Below are 18,505 nucleotides of genomic sequence, written 5' to 3' on the forward strand. Positions count from 1 at the left end.
TTCTAATGTTTAGTTTCTGTGACATACTAAGATCACCCCACTGTCACTTAGAACAGTGCACATCTTCATTTGGTCCAAATAGACAGATTCTGCCCATAATTTGAGATTGTATGGAAGCCTTGGCTTCTGTTTGTCTGGGTAGACCTAATATCAGTATGTCAACAATGGCTTAATTAGACCTCTTTTAAAGAAGGTCACAACCACAAGTTAACATTTTTTTAGCAAGCACTGATTAAATGCTGATGGTCTCTGAGAGAGAAGACATCCTTTAGCTAGTTTTCCATGCCCATCTTGGCACTGGACAGTCCTGGTATGCCATCCTGTGTCGCATGTTCGAGAACAAGAAAGCCACGGTCCAGTCACCCACTGTGGTTGCATGAGCTGTGGTGTTACTTTATTACTGTTGCCATTGCTTGTGACATAGTTAGTCATTTCTGTTTGCTTCTTTGGCACAAAGAAACTGTAACGGACATCCACTGCTTTAGTTGGGTCAGTTGCAAGAATCTGTATGATAAGAATCTCCTTTGTGGCAGAATGTCCCACTGCATGCAAGAAATCATCCTTGTGACTCCAGCCACTATAGTTCATGACAGTTCCATTGAGGTCAATGATTGTTTCCGAAGTGGAGATCATGTATTTTCCATTGACAAGATACTCACCATTTTTTCTCTTCAAGGCCAGGTAAGCTGTGAACCTGTTCTGGTCTTTAGACTTGAACTGCCGGACTTTGATGTGAGTTGCCCCTATGGGTATTTTCACTATATCCGTGTAGCCCTTACTGAAAGGAGGAAAGGAGCATGTTAAGTAGCTAGTAGGAAATAAATGGACAAGCTTTGAGGGCCTAATTCAAAGCTTATTCAAGTCAACAGAAAGATACCGGTTGACTTCAGTGGGCTTTGGGTCAGGCCTTGAAAGATTTCAGTTTGAGGTCCATCTCAGATTGATGCCATCAGATTAATTTTTAACATATTTTCATTGGTTTTTTTTTTAATTAATTTTTATGTCCTTGAAGAAAATTCACTGCCCTTACTTCAAATGACTTAATCTTTGGTTTCAGTACTAATCTTACATGAGTCGGACGGATTCAAGAAGGATGAACAATAACTGATTGATAGGTTATATACCTGAAGCTTATATATTTGAGCACAGGATGGGGGTTATGAAATTTGAAGCACATTAGGTCTGCCAAAGAAAGCTAACAAGATATACATCAGGCAGCAAGTAGACACCTCCCCGCAGCTGAGTCTCAGTAACAGTCCTCACTTCCAATGCAGAGCACCCATCCTAGTCACCCTCCTATTCCTGACACCTCAACCTTTCCACTCTGCCTTGCTGCCTCACTTCCCCCAGACCCCATGCAGAGCACCTCAGCTCCACCGCTTCCCCCCATTCAAAGTGATTTTCTGCCACCTCTAGATGCAGGGTTACAGCTGTTTCATACTGCCTTTGCTATAATTATGATTAAGGAAAGAGTGAGCAAGCTAACAGCTGGATAAAGGTACCTTGGGAACATTTAAAAATAATCTTGATCTGAAAAAAACTGTTTCCTTTAAAACTTCATAAAGCTAAAGGTTAATTGTAAAATATCTAATGAAAGGCACAGCCAAATGCTCAACTCAGATAATTACACCATCTTTACTTCATTTGTCAACCATGATTTCCAAGGTATCTTGTTTCAATTCAGATTTAGAAAGAGATCTCTAATTCTTATGCTCAAGGTCACAAGCATTCAAAACTGTAGCCTCTCTAGAATATTTACTATATAAAGAGGAATGCAGAAATAATAAATACATAATTATAAATTACCAGCTGGACTGTAGATACATTTGTTTTCATTTATAAATCTCTGACAAATAAGATGATGCTGGAAGTATCACATTTGTGTTTGAAAAGTGCAGTTTAATATCTTTTTTACAGTAAAAGGATGGGGTGGGAGATCATGAGAAAATGTGATAAAAATACAAAAATGAAGATGTCTTCTTGGGAGCTTGTTAGCTGACAGGCTGCTATGTTTGTGAAGCTTTGAGTATTTATGTAAAGACTAAGTTACTGTGATACTCTAGATTAAGTACTTGTGTTATTCCATTGTTTTGCTGGAATAATTATTGATTAAAATTGAGTTACACTGCCAGGAGCAATGCAGTACAGATAAAGTCTATGAATTGTACCATTCAGCACTGAAGGAAATTTTTTATGTAAACATAACCAAACATCTGTGTTAAAAGAATGTTATTAAGGTTGCAAAATCAAAAACCCAAAAGTTAGGAAATGTCAGAATCATGGAAAAAATAGTATGTCATTATGTAATTAAAGATTGTATCATAATGCAAAGACACAAGATTGCACAGAGAGCTTTAATTCCAGCATTTACTAACATCTGAGTGCTTGACTTTGCAGCTTTAAGGTTCTTTTAACATTAAAAAGAACCCTAAGAAAATGACATACATAATGACATACATAAGTAAAAGGGATAAATGAATTCTATTATGTGAAATGTTTATAATGGGAGTTATGAGGTAAATTTAAAATAAAGGATGTTACTGTTCCCCTTATAAATAGAAAAATGACAGCCACTGTTTTACTGTGAAGGATATACTGGTTGAACAGAAATTAATTTGTACCAGTAAGTTCAGCAGCAATTCTGTCTTTTCTATAACAAAGACATATTTTTTAAATGGAGGATTTTCTTTTAAATAAACTATTGTATTTGTTTAAAAGAACTAACCCCTCCCCCAACAAAAACCCTCACTTTGAAAAAAAAAAATCTTTGTTACACATAACTTGATTAAAAAAAAAAAAGTGACTGTCATTCAATTAGGGCCAGATTCTGTCACAGTTACACATTCAGAGGCATACTTTACCCTCTGAGCTGTCTCATTTTAATGAGTGGGATGACTCAAAAATAAAGTAATCCTCAACGTTTCTGAATAAAGCTGGGATGGAATCCTGACCACCATTAAAGTCAATGGGAGTTTTGCTATTGACTTCAGAGGACCCAAGATTTCACCGCTGATACCTGTTGCAATGTCTGTGGTAAGTCCACACTTTTCTCTGTCCCATTCTGAAATCTATTTCAGTTGCATTTCAATATTTGCACATTGGAAAGGATTTGTTTTATATAATTCCCAAATTACGCAGAAAGAAATTATTTTTGGCACAGATGCTGTAGCATACATAGGTGAATAATCATTGTTTTACCCATAAATACGATTTTTTGTGTATATTTTTAAAAGCTGACGTCAGATCGGTCAAACCATTTTTGTCCATGACCAATCAATATATCAAAATGAATAGAAAACAGCAGACAATTTCTGGAATAAGATTTTAACTTTTGGTAATTTTTGGTCCATTACAAGAATTTGAGAAAAACTGTAATAGGAACATATAAAACAAAATCAATATTGGAATGCCCTTCTAAAAATATACTCTAGTTCAGCCACAAGTTATTGATCTTGATGCAGGAATTATTGGGTGAAAATCTACAGAAGGTCGGGTTAGATCATCATGGTCCCATGTGGCCCTGATCTCAGTCTTCTCTAGAGCTGAATAAGGCCACAGGGAGTCAGGCATTTAGGCAGAGCACAGTCTTGCTTGCCACATGTACTCTGAAATATGGACATATGGGAGTTTTTAATTTTCTTCAATTTTTATGATAGCTTAACACACAACCCCATAGTGATGGTGGTAAAACTTCTGATCAACAACTTGCTGTAAATATTTTTAATTGAATAAAAATTCATCCTTGGTGACCTGCATTAATCACAATTCTTCAACTGCGTGGGAAATAAGGGCACCAAAAGTTGACTGATTTGGTGCCCATGGGTAGAGAATGATATACAGACAATGAGATATTAAAGGCAATATGCTTGATTTGAGCACATGGTTACAGAGGGATGTAATTTACAACCATGCCTCCAGCCTTGCGGCAAGTGCACCTAACCCAGCAAGGGACAAGCAATACTGCCAGGAGTTTTAAACTCAATTTGTGACTCCATAGGACCTTCCCGAGTGAAGGTCACCTGGGAAAGTCACCATATCAGCCATAACCTGACTGCTCCAGCCTCAGCCCTTTCTGATTGGTCCCCTACATTCTAAGGGACACTAACCTGACTCCAGGCCCTCTGGTACAGCAATAGTTGCAGGTAGCTTTCAAACACAATGTTCCTACTCCGGGCAGATGTTCCATTTGCTTGGGCTGCAGCCTAGGTTCTGTATTAGTACCTCAGAAGTGAACTGGGTGCAATATTTTTCTATGTGATTATTACATACCTCAGATATTGTTAGGAAACTTGTTTTAAACATCTGAGAAGTGCAATAAAACTTAGGAAATGCACTTGTCTGGGATGTCTGATATGAATGAAATTCATAAATAGAAATCTGGCACCCAGTCAGACTCATGCCTTTACAAGGCATTATGAGCAGTACTTCTACTTCTGATTTAGACACAGATACTTAGCGAGCTTCATTTGCACCCATAGTGATAAAAGCCCACTAATAATTCTGCTTCCACAACAGCGTACATTTGTTTCCATCCAAGATTATTACCTTTTTTTATTAAAGGTTCCCATGACTTTCGTGCAGCTGGAATTGTCTCCTCCACACACACCACACTTGTCATATTGGAGTTTTGAACCGATGATGCCATCGCAACCGGTTCGAATGCACTTTCCCCGGACACATACTGAATTACTGTATGGCCTACATTCAGTTCCATCAGTCACCTAGGGAATTAAGTCTTCGTTAGTTAAAACTGTAAAGGAAAAGATTTGCTATGGTGTACCTGATTGTCAAGCATTGTTACTTATTTACTTCAGCCACAGCATACCTACGGTGAGTTATCTAAAGCTGTACTGTAGAGGAGCAGTACTCGGAGTATTTTTTTTAAAGGTGCCCACTGTATGTGTGAATTTTTTTCTGCTTGCTTGGCATTTGGTGTGATGATTAACAGAATACAGTTCTTATTCTGCTAGCCAGGATTGATGTACTCTAACCCACAGGGCACTAAAGCAGCAGAAACATTAGCAAAGGAGCCACAGGCATCTGACATATAGCTCTTCCCATTAGCAAAGGGGCCACAGGCATTAAAGCAGAAGTTCTGATTATAAATGATGATTTTATTAACAGTAATACTTTGCACTTATAGACAGCCTTTCATCTGACCATCTCAAAGTACTTTATAAACTTGAATTAATTAAGCCTCATAAACATCTAGAGGCAGAAAGGCACATGACTAAGGGATACATAGGAATCACTTCACTCTTGATTCTATCATGTCGGAAATAATAAACTCTGATCAGAGGTCACATAACAGACCATTGCCTTTAAGGGAGCGACTCTGGAATCATATAATTAGTGCAACTTGAAGCAAAATTTAACTGTTTACAGACATACACAGCAACTTCTTTCAACCAGAAAGATTTCAAAGCGCACTGCCGATACTACACATAGAAACATCTCACCTACTACTGAAGTGAAACTAGGACTGACTGCATTAGCAAACACAATTTCATGTGCATCCATATGCTTAGATGTGGAAAACTGGGTCTAATTTTGGAGGTCAATTCTGGCCCTAAAATTCTGGTCAATACTCTTCTGGAATGTGTGATTAAACAAAAGGTACTTTTCTCCTTGGTACAGCCTAGCTACAGAGCTTTCCCTCAGAACCTGGAACTGAAATTGTCACTGAAGGTACATTACCTTTTGAGAAAACACGACGTAGTAACCCGTCCCTTTGGCTCGGCATGTGAGCTTGCACACATCTCCAGGAAGCACTCCAGCATATTTAGGGACCCATTCAACAAATGTTTTGACACCTTTTGCATCAGATTGATAGCCATTTCTTGCTTCACACTGTTCTTGTCGAAAGGCTTTAGCTGGAGAATTATCAATCATCTCATTAGTGTTTATCTTAGGATACACTATAAATGTCAGTATGTACAACTACCTTCTTTGGTCTTACAATACTATATTTAATTCACCCCATTCCTCCTCTTTGCCCTAGCACCTCTTAATGGCCTTTGAAAATCCTCTGAATCTTTTATTTTGGCAATACTCCCATGACATTATAGGCATCTTAATGACAAAACTCTGCTCATGCAGTTCATTTCTCAAGAGTGGGGTGGGTTGTTTATGGAATCCTCTTTTCAGTAGCCACCATCACTTTGCAGGGTTAATTAGGCTTTTGAATTTACACTGGGTTACAGTGACTTGATATCATTGGCAGCTCATGTTTCCACATTGTGGTACATTTGGGAGAAGCTATAATGGACAGTATTTTCTTTTTGTCCTCCTGTGGCGGTTAGTATTTACCTAGGAACAAAGGGTGTAATGTCAAGAAACTTTGGCTGCTGCAGAACATACCATTTGCCGGGCAGGACGCGACATTGCAGGAGCGATAGATGGCCCTCTTTCCAGTGCAGTACCGCCCATTGTTTCTAGGAGCTGGGTTGTTGCAGTGACGATAGGCAAACTGAACACCTCCACCACAGGTACGGGAGCACTGTCCCCAAGGCCCCCAGGAACCCCAGTTACCGTGGCTTGAAGCCTGGAACACATGAAACAGTGGGATGTGAAAAGACAATCCAAACCTCAGGAAAGATGATATATCTCAAAAACACAGATACTTGTCCCCAAGATGGCAAGAGTTTTTCCTCATTTAAACTGGAGCTTTCCTCATATTAGGATGTGTAGTAACTCTGAGAAACTTTTCATTTGCAGTCATATCCATTTACTGCCCTTGATCTCTACGTAGATGTCCATGGGAATTCTAGAGGCAGGTCCCGGGCAGCACGTAGCTTGACTCTGCAGAACCAAATTCCACCCATTTCACTGTGAACACGTACTTCAGTGTAAAGGAATCCTAATCAGATTTCCATTCTTTCCTATGTGCTAATTGTTCTGCCAGGCCCACTTCACTTAGCCCCACTCTGCCTAGGTGATTGCTGCTATTATTGATCACTGAATAATGATCAGTGACCCCCTGAATAATTAAGTAGTACAGTTGTATGGCACTGCTTGTGGTAAGGAGATATTGTTCTTCATCATGGAGTCCTTTTGCTAGATTACCAGCTATATAAATAGCTGAGCTGACCAGGGCTGGATTTACACTTTACGCGCCCCTAGGCACAGCATCTTCAGCTCCCCCCCCCCCCCCCCACATACAGCTGACCTTCGTGTTTTCCACACAGGGGGAGGCGACAGGGGAGAGTGGGGCTGGCTGGGGGGGCTTGAGGGAGGGAGAGGAGCTGGGGTGACCAGCTTGGCCAGCTCCAGGCAGGGAGAATATGCTCATCCTTGGGCTTTGGTTTCCAGCTGTGCCAGGGGCTGGGGCTCCAGAGGGAAGAGGAGAAGTTGGGAGTGGGGCCTGAGTTCCCGTGCTTGTGTGGGGCCCACAAATTGGCCGGGGCCCCTCGGCAAAGGCCCCATTGGCCTGTGCGGTAATCCGCCACAGTTTAGGTGCCCCTAGAATGCCAGCACCGCTCAGCACGTGCCTACTGTGCATAATTGGAAATCCGGCCCCAGACCTGACCAATCTAAGATGATGTGACTCCTATTTGTATTTTAGATTTCTAAAGAAATGCCAACGGCATTCCTGACATCTTTATTAAAATCACTTTTGTTTTCAGAGAGACACTTCACATGCATGCCAGCCATATCACAGAATGATCTTCCCAAATTATATTGCTATAATCTTCCCAAATTAAGGGATTGCCTTTAATTTATTCAGTGCAGAAATAGAAATAGAGATTGAATTTCATAGCTGTTCTAAGTTCAATCAGCAAAGGTATGAGCTGGTAAAACAGTGCTGGGTGAAAGGAATGCAGTTAAAACAACTTCTCAAACAGTGACCTAAAGCGTTGAAAGGCATTGGCATCAGAGAGAGCAGTCAGATACTGTTTGCAGTTAAGCCTGCTACTCTACTAACTTGGCTCAGTTAAGAGAAAAAACTCTGTGCACAATGCAACACTTCCACTGTAATTATACTTCTTAAATATATGCATGTTATACCAGGAAGGGGGGGAATATGTCATTTGAGAAAATACAGTTACATAAAGAGAGAATGCAATTAGGTTTGAATTATTCCAACATTTCTTAAACATTTTTACAAAGCTCTTTGGGGCAGGGACTGCTCCTTTTGGGTTTGTACAGTTTCTAGCACCAGTGTTGTGAAAAGTGAACTTAAAGCAGCTCAAGATTTGCACAGGACAGTTCCCCTGTATATGAAGAAACTCCATCGGTGTAAGCTGGTGGAGGGGACTGTCACCTCTTGTACCGGCTCTGCAGCCTCCTGCTCTAGAAACAGCTCCTGGTATAAGAGGCATGTTTGAAGAGGAGCTCCATTACACCTGATTCTCTTGTGTAAAGACCTCAAGAAACTTTTCTTCTGTGGTGTACATTTAAGCTATGCATATTTAATTTACATCAGTGGTGCCTGAGAGTCAGGGAGCTATGAATGGCTGCCTGAAAGCTCCTTCATCTACTGAACTCCACCTCACTGCAGAATCAAAGTCTATATTTTAAAATAATGTTTCCAGTTTTCCTAGAGTGAAAGCTCCAGTACCCAGGGAGAAGAAAACATGCTTCTTGACATTCAGCAACATTTTCCCAAAGTGATCAGAAGAGGGTCTCCAGCAACAATTTAACTGTGTATCAAATAAACAAGAAGGCAGTTTTTACTCTATAGACCATGGGCATAACCTTGCCAGTGCTATGTCCCTTTAATATCCACTAAAATCAGCAAATTGCAGGATCACGCCTTCTAAGATTTCCCCATTGTTTGGCCCTTGGAGCAGTAACATACCGAATAATATTTCTTCTTAGTTTTGTCAACACATTTGCCTTGGAGGCAGATCCTTCCTTTTCCACATGGTGTCCCCTCCACAGCAGGCAGCTTCTTGGTCAGACACACCATCTGACCTTGGCGAACAACTGCACACCACAGGCGAGCGCATACATCCATGCCAGGGCACACTGTGTACTCAGGTCCAAATGCCAGTTTGCACTGACGAATGGCATCGTATGTTTGTCCTGGAAGCTCCTCAGGGCCCAAGATCTGCTTTCTTGGTTGATCGAGTAAACAGTTCCCTGAAAGAACAATCCAGTTTATTACTCACTTCCTGGTTATCTGTATTATAGGACCTCTAGCCTTCAAGCTAGACAGAGGGATAATGATTATGGACCCTAATCCAAACCTCAGTGAAGCCAACATAAATACTCCCACATTGCCTTCAGTAGGCTTTGGATCAGGCACTGTTATCGCAACTGGATTCTCTATCTGCAGTGCTCCAGGGATCAAGTATCAAACTCTTGTTTGTCTCACTGTTTATTCATCTTGTGGTGAACTCTTCCTCCCTGCCCCCCAAAACTATACATATTTGAACACTGAATTGCACTGAGGCAATTTGGGACGTGCATTGTGTTTCATTGTATTTGAGTTCATTCTAAGTAGGTTCCACTCTATTTATCAATCTGTGATTTAAGGCATGATCAAGAGACACATAAAATAAGCAAAGCTGTCATCTGAATTTTGTGCCATAACATTTGAAAAGGCAAAGCTTCTAAAGGAAAGCCAGAAAAAGCAAAAATGGATTTGTAGCCAGTGGGATCCTTTAAGAAAAAAATCAGTTCAAAGAAAAATATAAGCAGCATATCAAAGCTAACGTCGGTGGTAAATTTGCATTGGACTCCTCATGTAAGGAATCAAAGTTAGGCACTTCTGGACCCAGTTTGAACAGTTCTATTTATCTTGAAATTAAATAAAAAGAAAAAAATTAAAATATAAGATAGAACACTGATATTTGCAAATGTCAAAAGTCTGTCTGGCACACTTTCTCTTGAAAAATGCAAAGCCACATTCCCAGTCCCCAGGAGTCCTGTTCTAATGAATTGTTTCACACCACTGACATGCTCACAGGCTGACATGGGAAACTCAGTCTTCACTCTGAACTCTGTCATATTATGTGGTATGGGCACATTTCACTTATCCTCTGCCAGATTAACTTACCACAACCCATCTCGTTTTCCAACCAACACCAGCACCACCCCTGCCCGAACATGAGTGAAAAAATGTAGAACATAAATATTTCACAATTACAGTAGCTTACAGCAGATGAGAATTCAAGGTCTGGCATCATGTTTCAAAACCTAGTTTAGAGGCTTTAAAAAAAATGAACAGATTTCATTTCCCTCAAAAAAACAAAACAAAACAAAAAAACAAAACAAAACAAAAACAAACAAAAAAAACCCCAACATTTACTGCAATTGTTTGCTTTCCTTAAAGACTTCTAAGGTCCCTCGACAGCTAAATTCAGCCAAAAAACTTATCAGCATCATAATTTATTACTGAGAAGACCCATCTCATCAAGTTTGTTGCTCCATTTGTCCCCTGATGGCCTTGACTTACCCAATATGTAGATCTTATCTTTAGTCTGAACTACTTTTTTAAAAATAAAAACAAGGTGTGCTTCTACCAACAGATAGGCTGGTGTCCCAAGATAAAAGTCTTTAAAGGGACCCTACTGTGCAATGTGTCTTGTACCATAAAATATTAAAGACATAGAGGAGAATGAGGACAGAGATGTTTTCTACAAGATGAAGGGCTGGGATTTTTACAAGGAAAACAACAACTAGCAGCAGTTTCTATCAAAAACCATGTTCAGTAAAAATAAAGAACAGCAAATGTCTGTCCCCTACCACACCTTTCATGTGCTTCCTGCTGATGGAGAAAGTTAGCAGCATTTGGGGATGCTGACAAGAGGGGACCTGCTTGTTAGACTTAGCTGTTTTCATTACTAATAGGTATAGATAGTGCTTATCAAACTCTAAGGGTACCAACTATTCAATTCTTTAAAACATATGATAAAAATAATACAAAGCTGCTATAGTATTAACACTCATACTCTCCTCAGCCCCCAATGGCTTTGCTACACTTGAACTAACCATTGGGTTTTAACATGTGTTAACTGACATGATTGAAAATTCTAATGTAGACAAGGCACAATCATTTTAGTTGGCCCTTGGATTTACCAGGACTAGCTAAAACGATTGTGCCCGTCTATACACTAGAATTTTCAGTTGTGTTATTTAACACATGCTAAAACCCAATTGTTAATTCAAGAATAGACATTTTACATGTGGACCCTCATCCCTGAGTAATATTTACACTTTGCAATATGCCCTGAAAATTAGCAAAGTCTGGCCTTTTCTGACTGGGGGTGGGGAGTGAATTCCAGAGACTAGTTCCCTTTACTGAAAATGCCTTGTGTCCAGCCCCAGGACAAATATAACTAGGGACTATAAACTCAGGCATTCCAGCTGATCTCAGCTGACACATTAGAACATGAGAAGAGGAAGGTCTCAAAGGCCTTGTCTACAGAGATATTTTCTTTAAATTTCTACTGTTTTGTACAGGGAGCAACAATGGGAGCTCTTGTTTAAATAAGATGCCAAGGGCATCTATCTAATGTTTTTACCATCATGTCACCTAGACTACTTCTTAACAGGATCAGAAATGCCCTGGTATTCTACTTGTAACAGCGCTGCTACTCATGCTACCAATGGTGAAGTTGCATGGATGGTAATACAACTGTGGGAAGTTTTAAGAGAAAGCTCAGTGTAGATGCAGCCTGAGGATCTAAACTATATAGGACATTGCAGAGCAAAACCAACACCTTGGATTAGACTCAGAAATGAATCTGAAGCTAGTGCAATCTATTGAACCCATCAGCAATATGCTCACTGTGAGAAATACCACTGAAGTGGGCAATATCATTCTGCAGTAGCTAACGTTTCTGAGTGAATGTCACATGTAGATGTAAGTAGGCTGAACTGCAGTAATCAAATCTGTACGTGACAAAAACATGGATAACTAAGCGAAGTCCACATCTGAAAGAAAAGGTTGCCCTCTCCAAGTTAATTAAGCACACATGGAGAAAAGCACACTTGATCAATGCAACCATGAGGGCTTCTAGGAGCAGACAAGTACCCAACAAGACCTCTTTTTGCTGCCAAATTGTAAATTCAAGTAACCAAATGAAGGCACACCCCTAAAGTGAAAAGGTCAGATATTATTTTCCCCTACAGTCTACCTGCATTATTATGTCTTATACAAGGTGAGCTTCAGCCAGTTTAGCTCTCATCCAAGTCCCTATCTCAGCCAAAAATTGTGAACAAAACTGTATTGTGACTGAGTGCATAGTCCAGATATGATTAAACAAAGATCTAGAACTAAGTGTTATTGACATTTGATGGCAACGAAGCCCAAGCCATTTCATTCTCTCTCCTAGCAGTCTTACACCCATGCCGCACAAAAAAATTGCACAATAAAATCCTGCAAGAAGCACATGAGCAGAGGTTATAAACTTCTTGGGACAGAGATTCTCTTTGTCTAGAATTCATATAGCATTGAACATACTGATGGCATGCAATAAATAATGAACAATATTTCTAGGGTTGACATGACCAAAAAATACAGATAATCAGTACAATATGATAGAGAGAGGATAAAGGCAAATGGAAATAATTTTTCTCTTGTCTCCTGAAGAGTAACTAGACTTTTTCCACCCACAATATCATATTGGTGACTTAAGTCAAATCAATAATATAAAGTCAGCAATTAAATCACAGGTGTAAAGGGAGAAGAAGAATCCACTAGCCTAGGAGTCAGAAGACCTCGGTTCAATTCAGTGCTCCACCACATATTTCTTTTGTAACCTTTGACGAGTCATTTAGTTTCTCTGATGCTTTTTCAATAACATGGGAATAATGATACTTGCCTACTTCACAGGGGCGTCATGAGGATAAACATATTAAAGATTGTGAGATGCTCAGATACTATGGTAACAGGGGCCATAAAATTACTTTAGATAGAGGAAAAAAAAACCTATACAGGAAGGTTAACTAAAGTCTCAGTAAGGAAATCACTCTTCTTTTATGAAGACAGCCTACCAATAACTCTAGCAATTTGGATTTCATTTCAGTTTAATTAAATTTAGCTGTAACATGCAGCAGATGCAATGTTTTATTTATTTATTTTCTCATGTCAGTGCTGTCACAGTTCATGATAAAGAAGCTCCTGTCTGTCCAAATACAGTGCAAGATTACTATGTTCCAGAGAGAGAAACTCTTCTTCTTGCACAATCTTTCACATATTAGATCACACATGACAATGTAAAAGCCAATCAGAGACAAACAACCTGAAATTATATGGAGATTCTCTCCCTCTCTCTCAGAGATGCTACAGTGTGTTCTGTAAGGTATCTCCTCTTCTATCTAGCTGCAGCTACTCACTCATTATGTCTGAATTAATGGGTAGATCCCTCTCTCTGCATGATAACATTTTGGAGTCACTGTCTTTTTCCCTGTCTACGTGGGGGACTGCCGGAAGGAAACTTCTTCAAAAGAAAAAGTCAGAGGGAGTCATCCTAAACTTCAGCCACCATGAGTTGACCAAGAGGGGAAAGAGTACAGTGGGGAAGGACTGGCACAATATTATTTTGGGGAACCCTGAAAATCTCGTGTATCTGGGTCCTGTTTACTCTTAATACACCCTGGCCTGCAAACTGACTTCAGAAGCCAATAGGGTTCAGCGTCTGAAGTGACATAATTTGTAAAGAGAATGCTGGGGCAATAATCTAAGTGGGAGCTGTTGATCTGTGATTTCAGTGGGCTTGAAAAAGAATAAACTAAAAGATTCTCATTCCTAGTACACCAAATGCCCCTGCAACATTGCTGTTTGGGAAAACTTAGACTGTTGGCTAGAGGGTTTTTTTGGGGGGGAAGGGAGGAATTATTTCATAGGTTACATTTATCTTTTGTCAATACGAATCTTTGATTTAAAAATAAATAGTCAGAAGATCCCACCCACAGGGGAAACAGTAGAATGAAACAAACGTCTTCTCTATTTAGAAAAGATGTCTTTGAATGTCCAGACGATCGCACAATCAGACTGCCTGACCTTCCACAGGGACTCCAGTATGATTTTGAAATAAATGGAGTAATGCCAGGCATGAAAGCGGCTCATAGGTCAGATTGTGGAGCACTTCACCACATTGGAGATTTCAGTGGGACTATTGGTGTCAGTGACTAAGTGCTCACCAGGGTAAGAGCAACGCAACCTGACCCAATCATATTAAATGAAAGCCAGATTCTGAGACCCTTACTCATTTTGTGGAGTACGTTACTGTGGGAGAAGTGGCACCAAAATCTCGGGGATGTCTCGTATGGTAAGATACTACGCACGGTGAGTAAGTGGACTGGAATGTGGCCCTAAATAGTTTGCGGTCCAATCCTGCTTCGATTGAAGTAAACGGCAAAACTCTTTGGGCTTGATTATCACACCACCTGTTACTCTCCAGTTTCAGATTGTGACTCCAGCCAAAGGGTAGGAAGCAGGGGCTACTCACTATACACTTCCCAATGCAAGCAAGTTGGCAGTGAGGAGAGTGGGAGAAGCCCTGTCTTTGCACTCACACTTCTTGTCCCTCATAGAGTAGCTCGCTGGGTTCACAGTACGGGGAGAAAAGGGATGAAGTAATTTACTCCCTCCCCAGAGAAAGATGGGGGGAGAAGGAGATAAACTGTGGTTCTGAGTCACAGTTCATTCTTTGGTCTGCTCCAGGGGTGGCAGAGTTATGTGATAAAGATCTGCTCTTGCACATGTGGAAACTAACCTCTTAAAATTAAATCAATACCAAAGTGATATGTACAATAAAAAAAAAAAGGACAACCCAAGATTAATGGAGCTCATAAAATTAAGAGAGAAAAAAAATGAAATAATTTTCCAGATACAATAATAGGATAACATACTTTGGACAGCACTGAAATAAGCCAATAAAATATGTACTTGCTTTAAAAAAAAAATCCCATACATTCTGCAGGCATACAGTACCTTTCATCCATAAGAACTGCAGTTACCATAACAACTTGATCCATTTGCTCAATTACGTAACTTTTATCTCAGCATTTTGGAATTTGCATGGCTTGTTTAATAATTGCAGGTGCCTTGTAAGCACAATGAAGACTTTAAAATGCATTTATGATTATTGATTATACTTTTTTTTAAAAAAAGCATTTTATTAAAGCAAAGTTACAATAAAATGTTAACATACTACACTGTATATTACTTATTCAGGATCAGGTTAATAATCAAAGACCCTGACTAATGACTCTAGCTTGCCAGCTGGGGAGCCCTTCTCCTCCGAGTATGCTAGAAAGAGTGACCAAATTTCTGAATAGCTACCTCATTTTGGCAAGAGACAGAGTATTAGTTTTGTCCTCTAGAGAACCATATAGTAGACCCTAAGATCCCTGGGGTAGAGGTTGTCTTTTTGTTATGTGTGTAAACAGTGCCTAGCACAAAGGAGTCCTAATGCCTGGCTGGAGCCTCTTGACACTAACATGACATAAATAACAAATAATCGTAAGTAGGCGGAATGAGGCTTCTACGTGTAGCATCTTCCCTTTTTGATCAGAATATTTGGTAGCCTTTAATGCCCATTTTAATCACTTGATGGGCCAAGGTATTCATGCACCCTTTGGCCTTAGTGGTCTCTGAACTCTCTTCAGTGTTTGGAAACAAAAGCTAATACCATGATTGTTAGCCAAACACCAACATTCCCAGCGAAAACATCATGGCCCATACTCCACCGACATTCTACCCAGTGTTTATCTGTGCTATCAGGCAGGATGCTCAAGGGGCTCGATTTTGCCAGCCTTAGGCCTTTGTCTATACAAACAGTTAGCATGCAGTGCAAGCTGGGTGGAAATTATCTTTCACTAGCCAGCCGTGTACTAACTGTCCACATGGACCCTGCTACCACATTAAACATTCCATAGTGCACTTTGATCTACACCACTTTGAAACAGGAGTCGATTTATACCCCAGCTTGCCATGCACAAACTGTTCATGTAAACAAACTCCTGGGCATGCTATATACTGCCTACTGCTTGCAAGCAGCTGCATGGTACTGCTCAACGGGACTAAGGACAGCAGAATCTGGGCCACAATTTTACCGCCGTAAGATAAGAATAAGCTTTTTGTAAACGTTGCTTTGATACATAAGAGGAGTGTGCAAAGCTGAAAGCTATATCTGACACCAGGTATAATAATACGTACCATGACCATCGTCCAAAAATTCAGTTATGGTTGCTGAAGTGCATTTGGACCAGGGTTTGGAAGCATCAATGCTAGTCAGGATGGAGGACATTAAGCGCTTATCTTCCATGGAGCCAAAGTTCTCCTCACAGAATTTGGAGTCATCATGGGAAAGCCCAAGCAGGTGTCCTATGGGAATGCAATTAGGAAATGTAATTATATTATTTCCCAGCGACTAGGACTTTAGCAGCTGAAGTGTATATTCAGAGTGGGATGAATCAGTTCATACCCTTCATTTTCTAATCTAAAAGGACAACATGAAGATGTCCACTTTTAAGCTTCCCATGGGTCAGATTCTCAGCTTGAAGTCAACAGAGTTCTGCTACTTTACACCAGTTGAGTCGTAAAGGGAGGAACACTGATTTATATCAGCTGAGGATCTAATCCTTAGTGTTTGCAGGATTGGGGTCAAAAGGTGTAACAAGGAGGACAAATATCGATCTCGACAAATATACTGACATTCTGTGACTGACTGCTCCGGAGGGTGCTCAAGATGATACCCTGGTGTGTTCAAATGCCAGATTTACTCAACTGCTAAATTAGCAACAACATCTACATCTCACAGTCACTGTGAAGCAACCTGCTTCCTGTATTCATTCCAATACAGTTTCTATTTCAAGAAAAGATATAATATATTCCTACATACTGCAACATGAATGTTCCGAAGAATTTAGCTATACAACTCACTTAAATGTAATTAGAGTCAGATAGTACATTGCAATGAAAGTTGATACCCATTTCTATCTGCTATAGCAATGTGATATTATATGGTACTAAAATGTAAATAACAATTCTATAAAACAATATCCTTGCACTCATTCATACATTACTATAACAATATTCTAAATCAAATATTTATATGGAATGAATGTCTCATTATAGACGTGTGATATCTATGACATGTAGGCATTGTTTTTTTCTCTGTACATACAAATATTTGCCTTTGAGACTATTTAATATGCATGAGTCAGATTCTGCTACCCTCACTCTGCAGTAAGGTAGTTCTCATGTTTTAGGGTAGTCAGTTCTGGCCCTATATCACTATTTAAATACCCCATGCAAACACCAGTTTAAAAAAGAGTTGACAATTTTTTTGTTTAAGGCCAATACTGATACTGAATAAAAACTTACTGGCAATATTATTATTTTAAAGAGATGTTTCTTAGAAAGAGTGATTGAATAATCAATGTGCCAGTGGAAATCTATATTACAAATTCTATGATGTTATAGACTGATTGCTTAGTAGATATGCAACTTCTGCTTCTGACTTTGCCAAAAGCCCTACAAGCCCTTACTCAAACAATGAGCTTCTTCAAGAAACCCCAAGACAGTGCTGACAGCTGTCTCACTACAGGATGTTATCACAGCACTTGTATCACACTAATGAAATGAACAGCAGGCACCAGGATGTAATTCAATGTCTGAAAAGAACTCTAGGTGCAATGCAGCTGACATATTAAGAAAGTCTGACTCAGGTAAGCATCTTAGCCATTGTAACGAGAACTGCTTTGTGCTGACTTGTTAAATCACTGCCTTGTAACAAATTTACACCAGTAGCTCAGACAAATCTGCTGACATGTTGCAGGAGTGTTGGGTAGTTTTCTAATGAGAACAACTGGCTATTACTGTGGCTAAAGCGAAATGAACTTTTTGATGCACTGATTATATATATATATATATATTTCCAATCAAATTAATAGGAGTATTAGCCCAAAAACATCATTAAAAAGAGCCCAACATCCATGAGAATGCTGTGCTGATGAAATCTAAGAGCACCATGTATGGCAGCTTTTGCTGCTCAAAAACAATTTAGAGTGATGTCTAAATATCAAAGGTCATTAGAGGACACTGAGGTTGCATTAATTACTTTCAGGACAGTGTGTTTGTGAAATAAGGCATTTGAATCCCATCAATAACAAGAGGAGCTGCATTTCTAAGTCTTTGGGTGTTGTGCTAAATATTTGCCCTTAAGTGCCTATAAATACTCTGTGATTACCATAGAATATAGGGATACAAAATGTTACATGGCACACACTAGACACTTAGTATTTGGACATAGATAGTTATTGGCTGTGAATCAGCAAGTACAAAACTTAACAACAAAAAGAGAAAACCACTGAAGTTAATATTAAGCATCAGTGAGGTTAAATCAGAAATTTATTTATACATTTTTACATATTCACCAGTATGTTCTAGGGCAAATGGCTGGGTTTATGGATGCTTTGCATAGCTGGAGCACCACAAAGCTGGCCCTATAAATACATGCCATCTGCTCATGTAGTCCAATTACTACCTAACAAAATGGGGACCAAAATCACCCAATGGACTACTAAACTTTTCACAATTGCAAGC

General features: G+C 39.6%; 1 protein-coding gene across 1 annotated transcript in view; it reads right to left on the minus strand.

Annotated features, from left to right (window-relative positions):
• Window positions 1–207: 207 nt before the first annotated feature.
• ADAMTS5 (ADAM metallopeptidase with thrombospondin type 1 motif 5) overlaps window positions 208–18,505 on the minus strand; it is a 40,031-nt gene continuing 21,733 nt past the window's right edge. Inside the window, exons 3-8 of the mRNA XM_067538221.1 lie at window positions 16,115–16,282; window positions 8,801–9,084; window positions 6,361–6,544; window positions 5,698–5,873; window positions 4,546–4,721; window positions 208–778 (exon numbers count right to left, since the gene is read on the minus strand). Coding sequence (XP_067394322.1) covers window positions 208–778; window positions 4,546–4,721; window positions 5,698–5,873; window positions 6,361–6,544; window positions 8,801–9,084; window positions 16,115–16,282 — 1,559 coding nt within the window. The remainder of the gene's footprint in view (window positions 779–4,545; window positions 4,722–5,697; window positions 5,874–6,360; window positions 6,545–8,800; window positions 9,085–16,114; window positions 16,283–18,505) is intronic.

This window comes from Emydura macquarii, unplaced genomic scaffold, assembly GCF_026122565.2.
Source record: "Emydura macquarii macquarii isolate MOO-44397 ecotype Brisbane River unplaced genomic scaffold, CSIRO-AGI_Emac_v2 contig_476, whole genome shotgun sequence".
NCBI classification, from domain to species: Eukaryota; Metazoa; Chordata; order Testudines; family Chelidae; genus Emydura; species Emydura macquarii.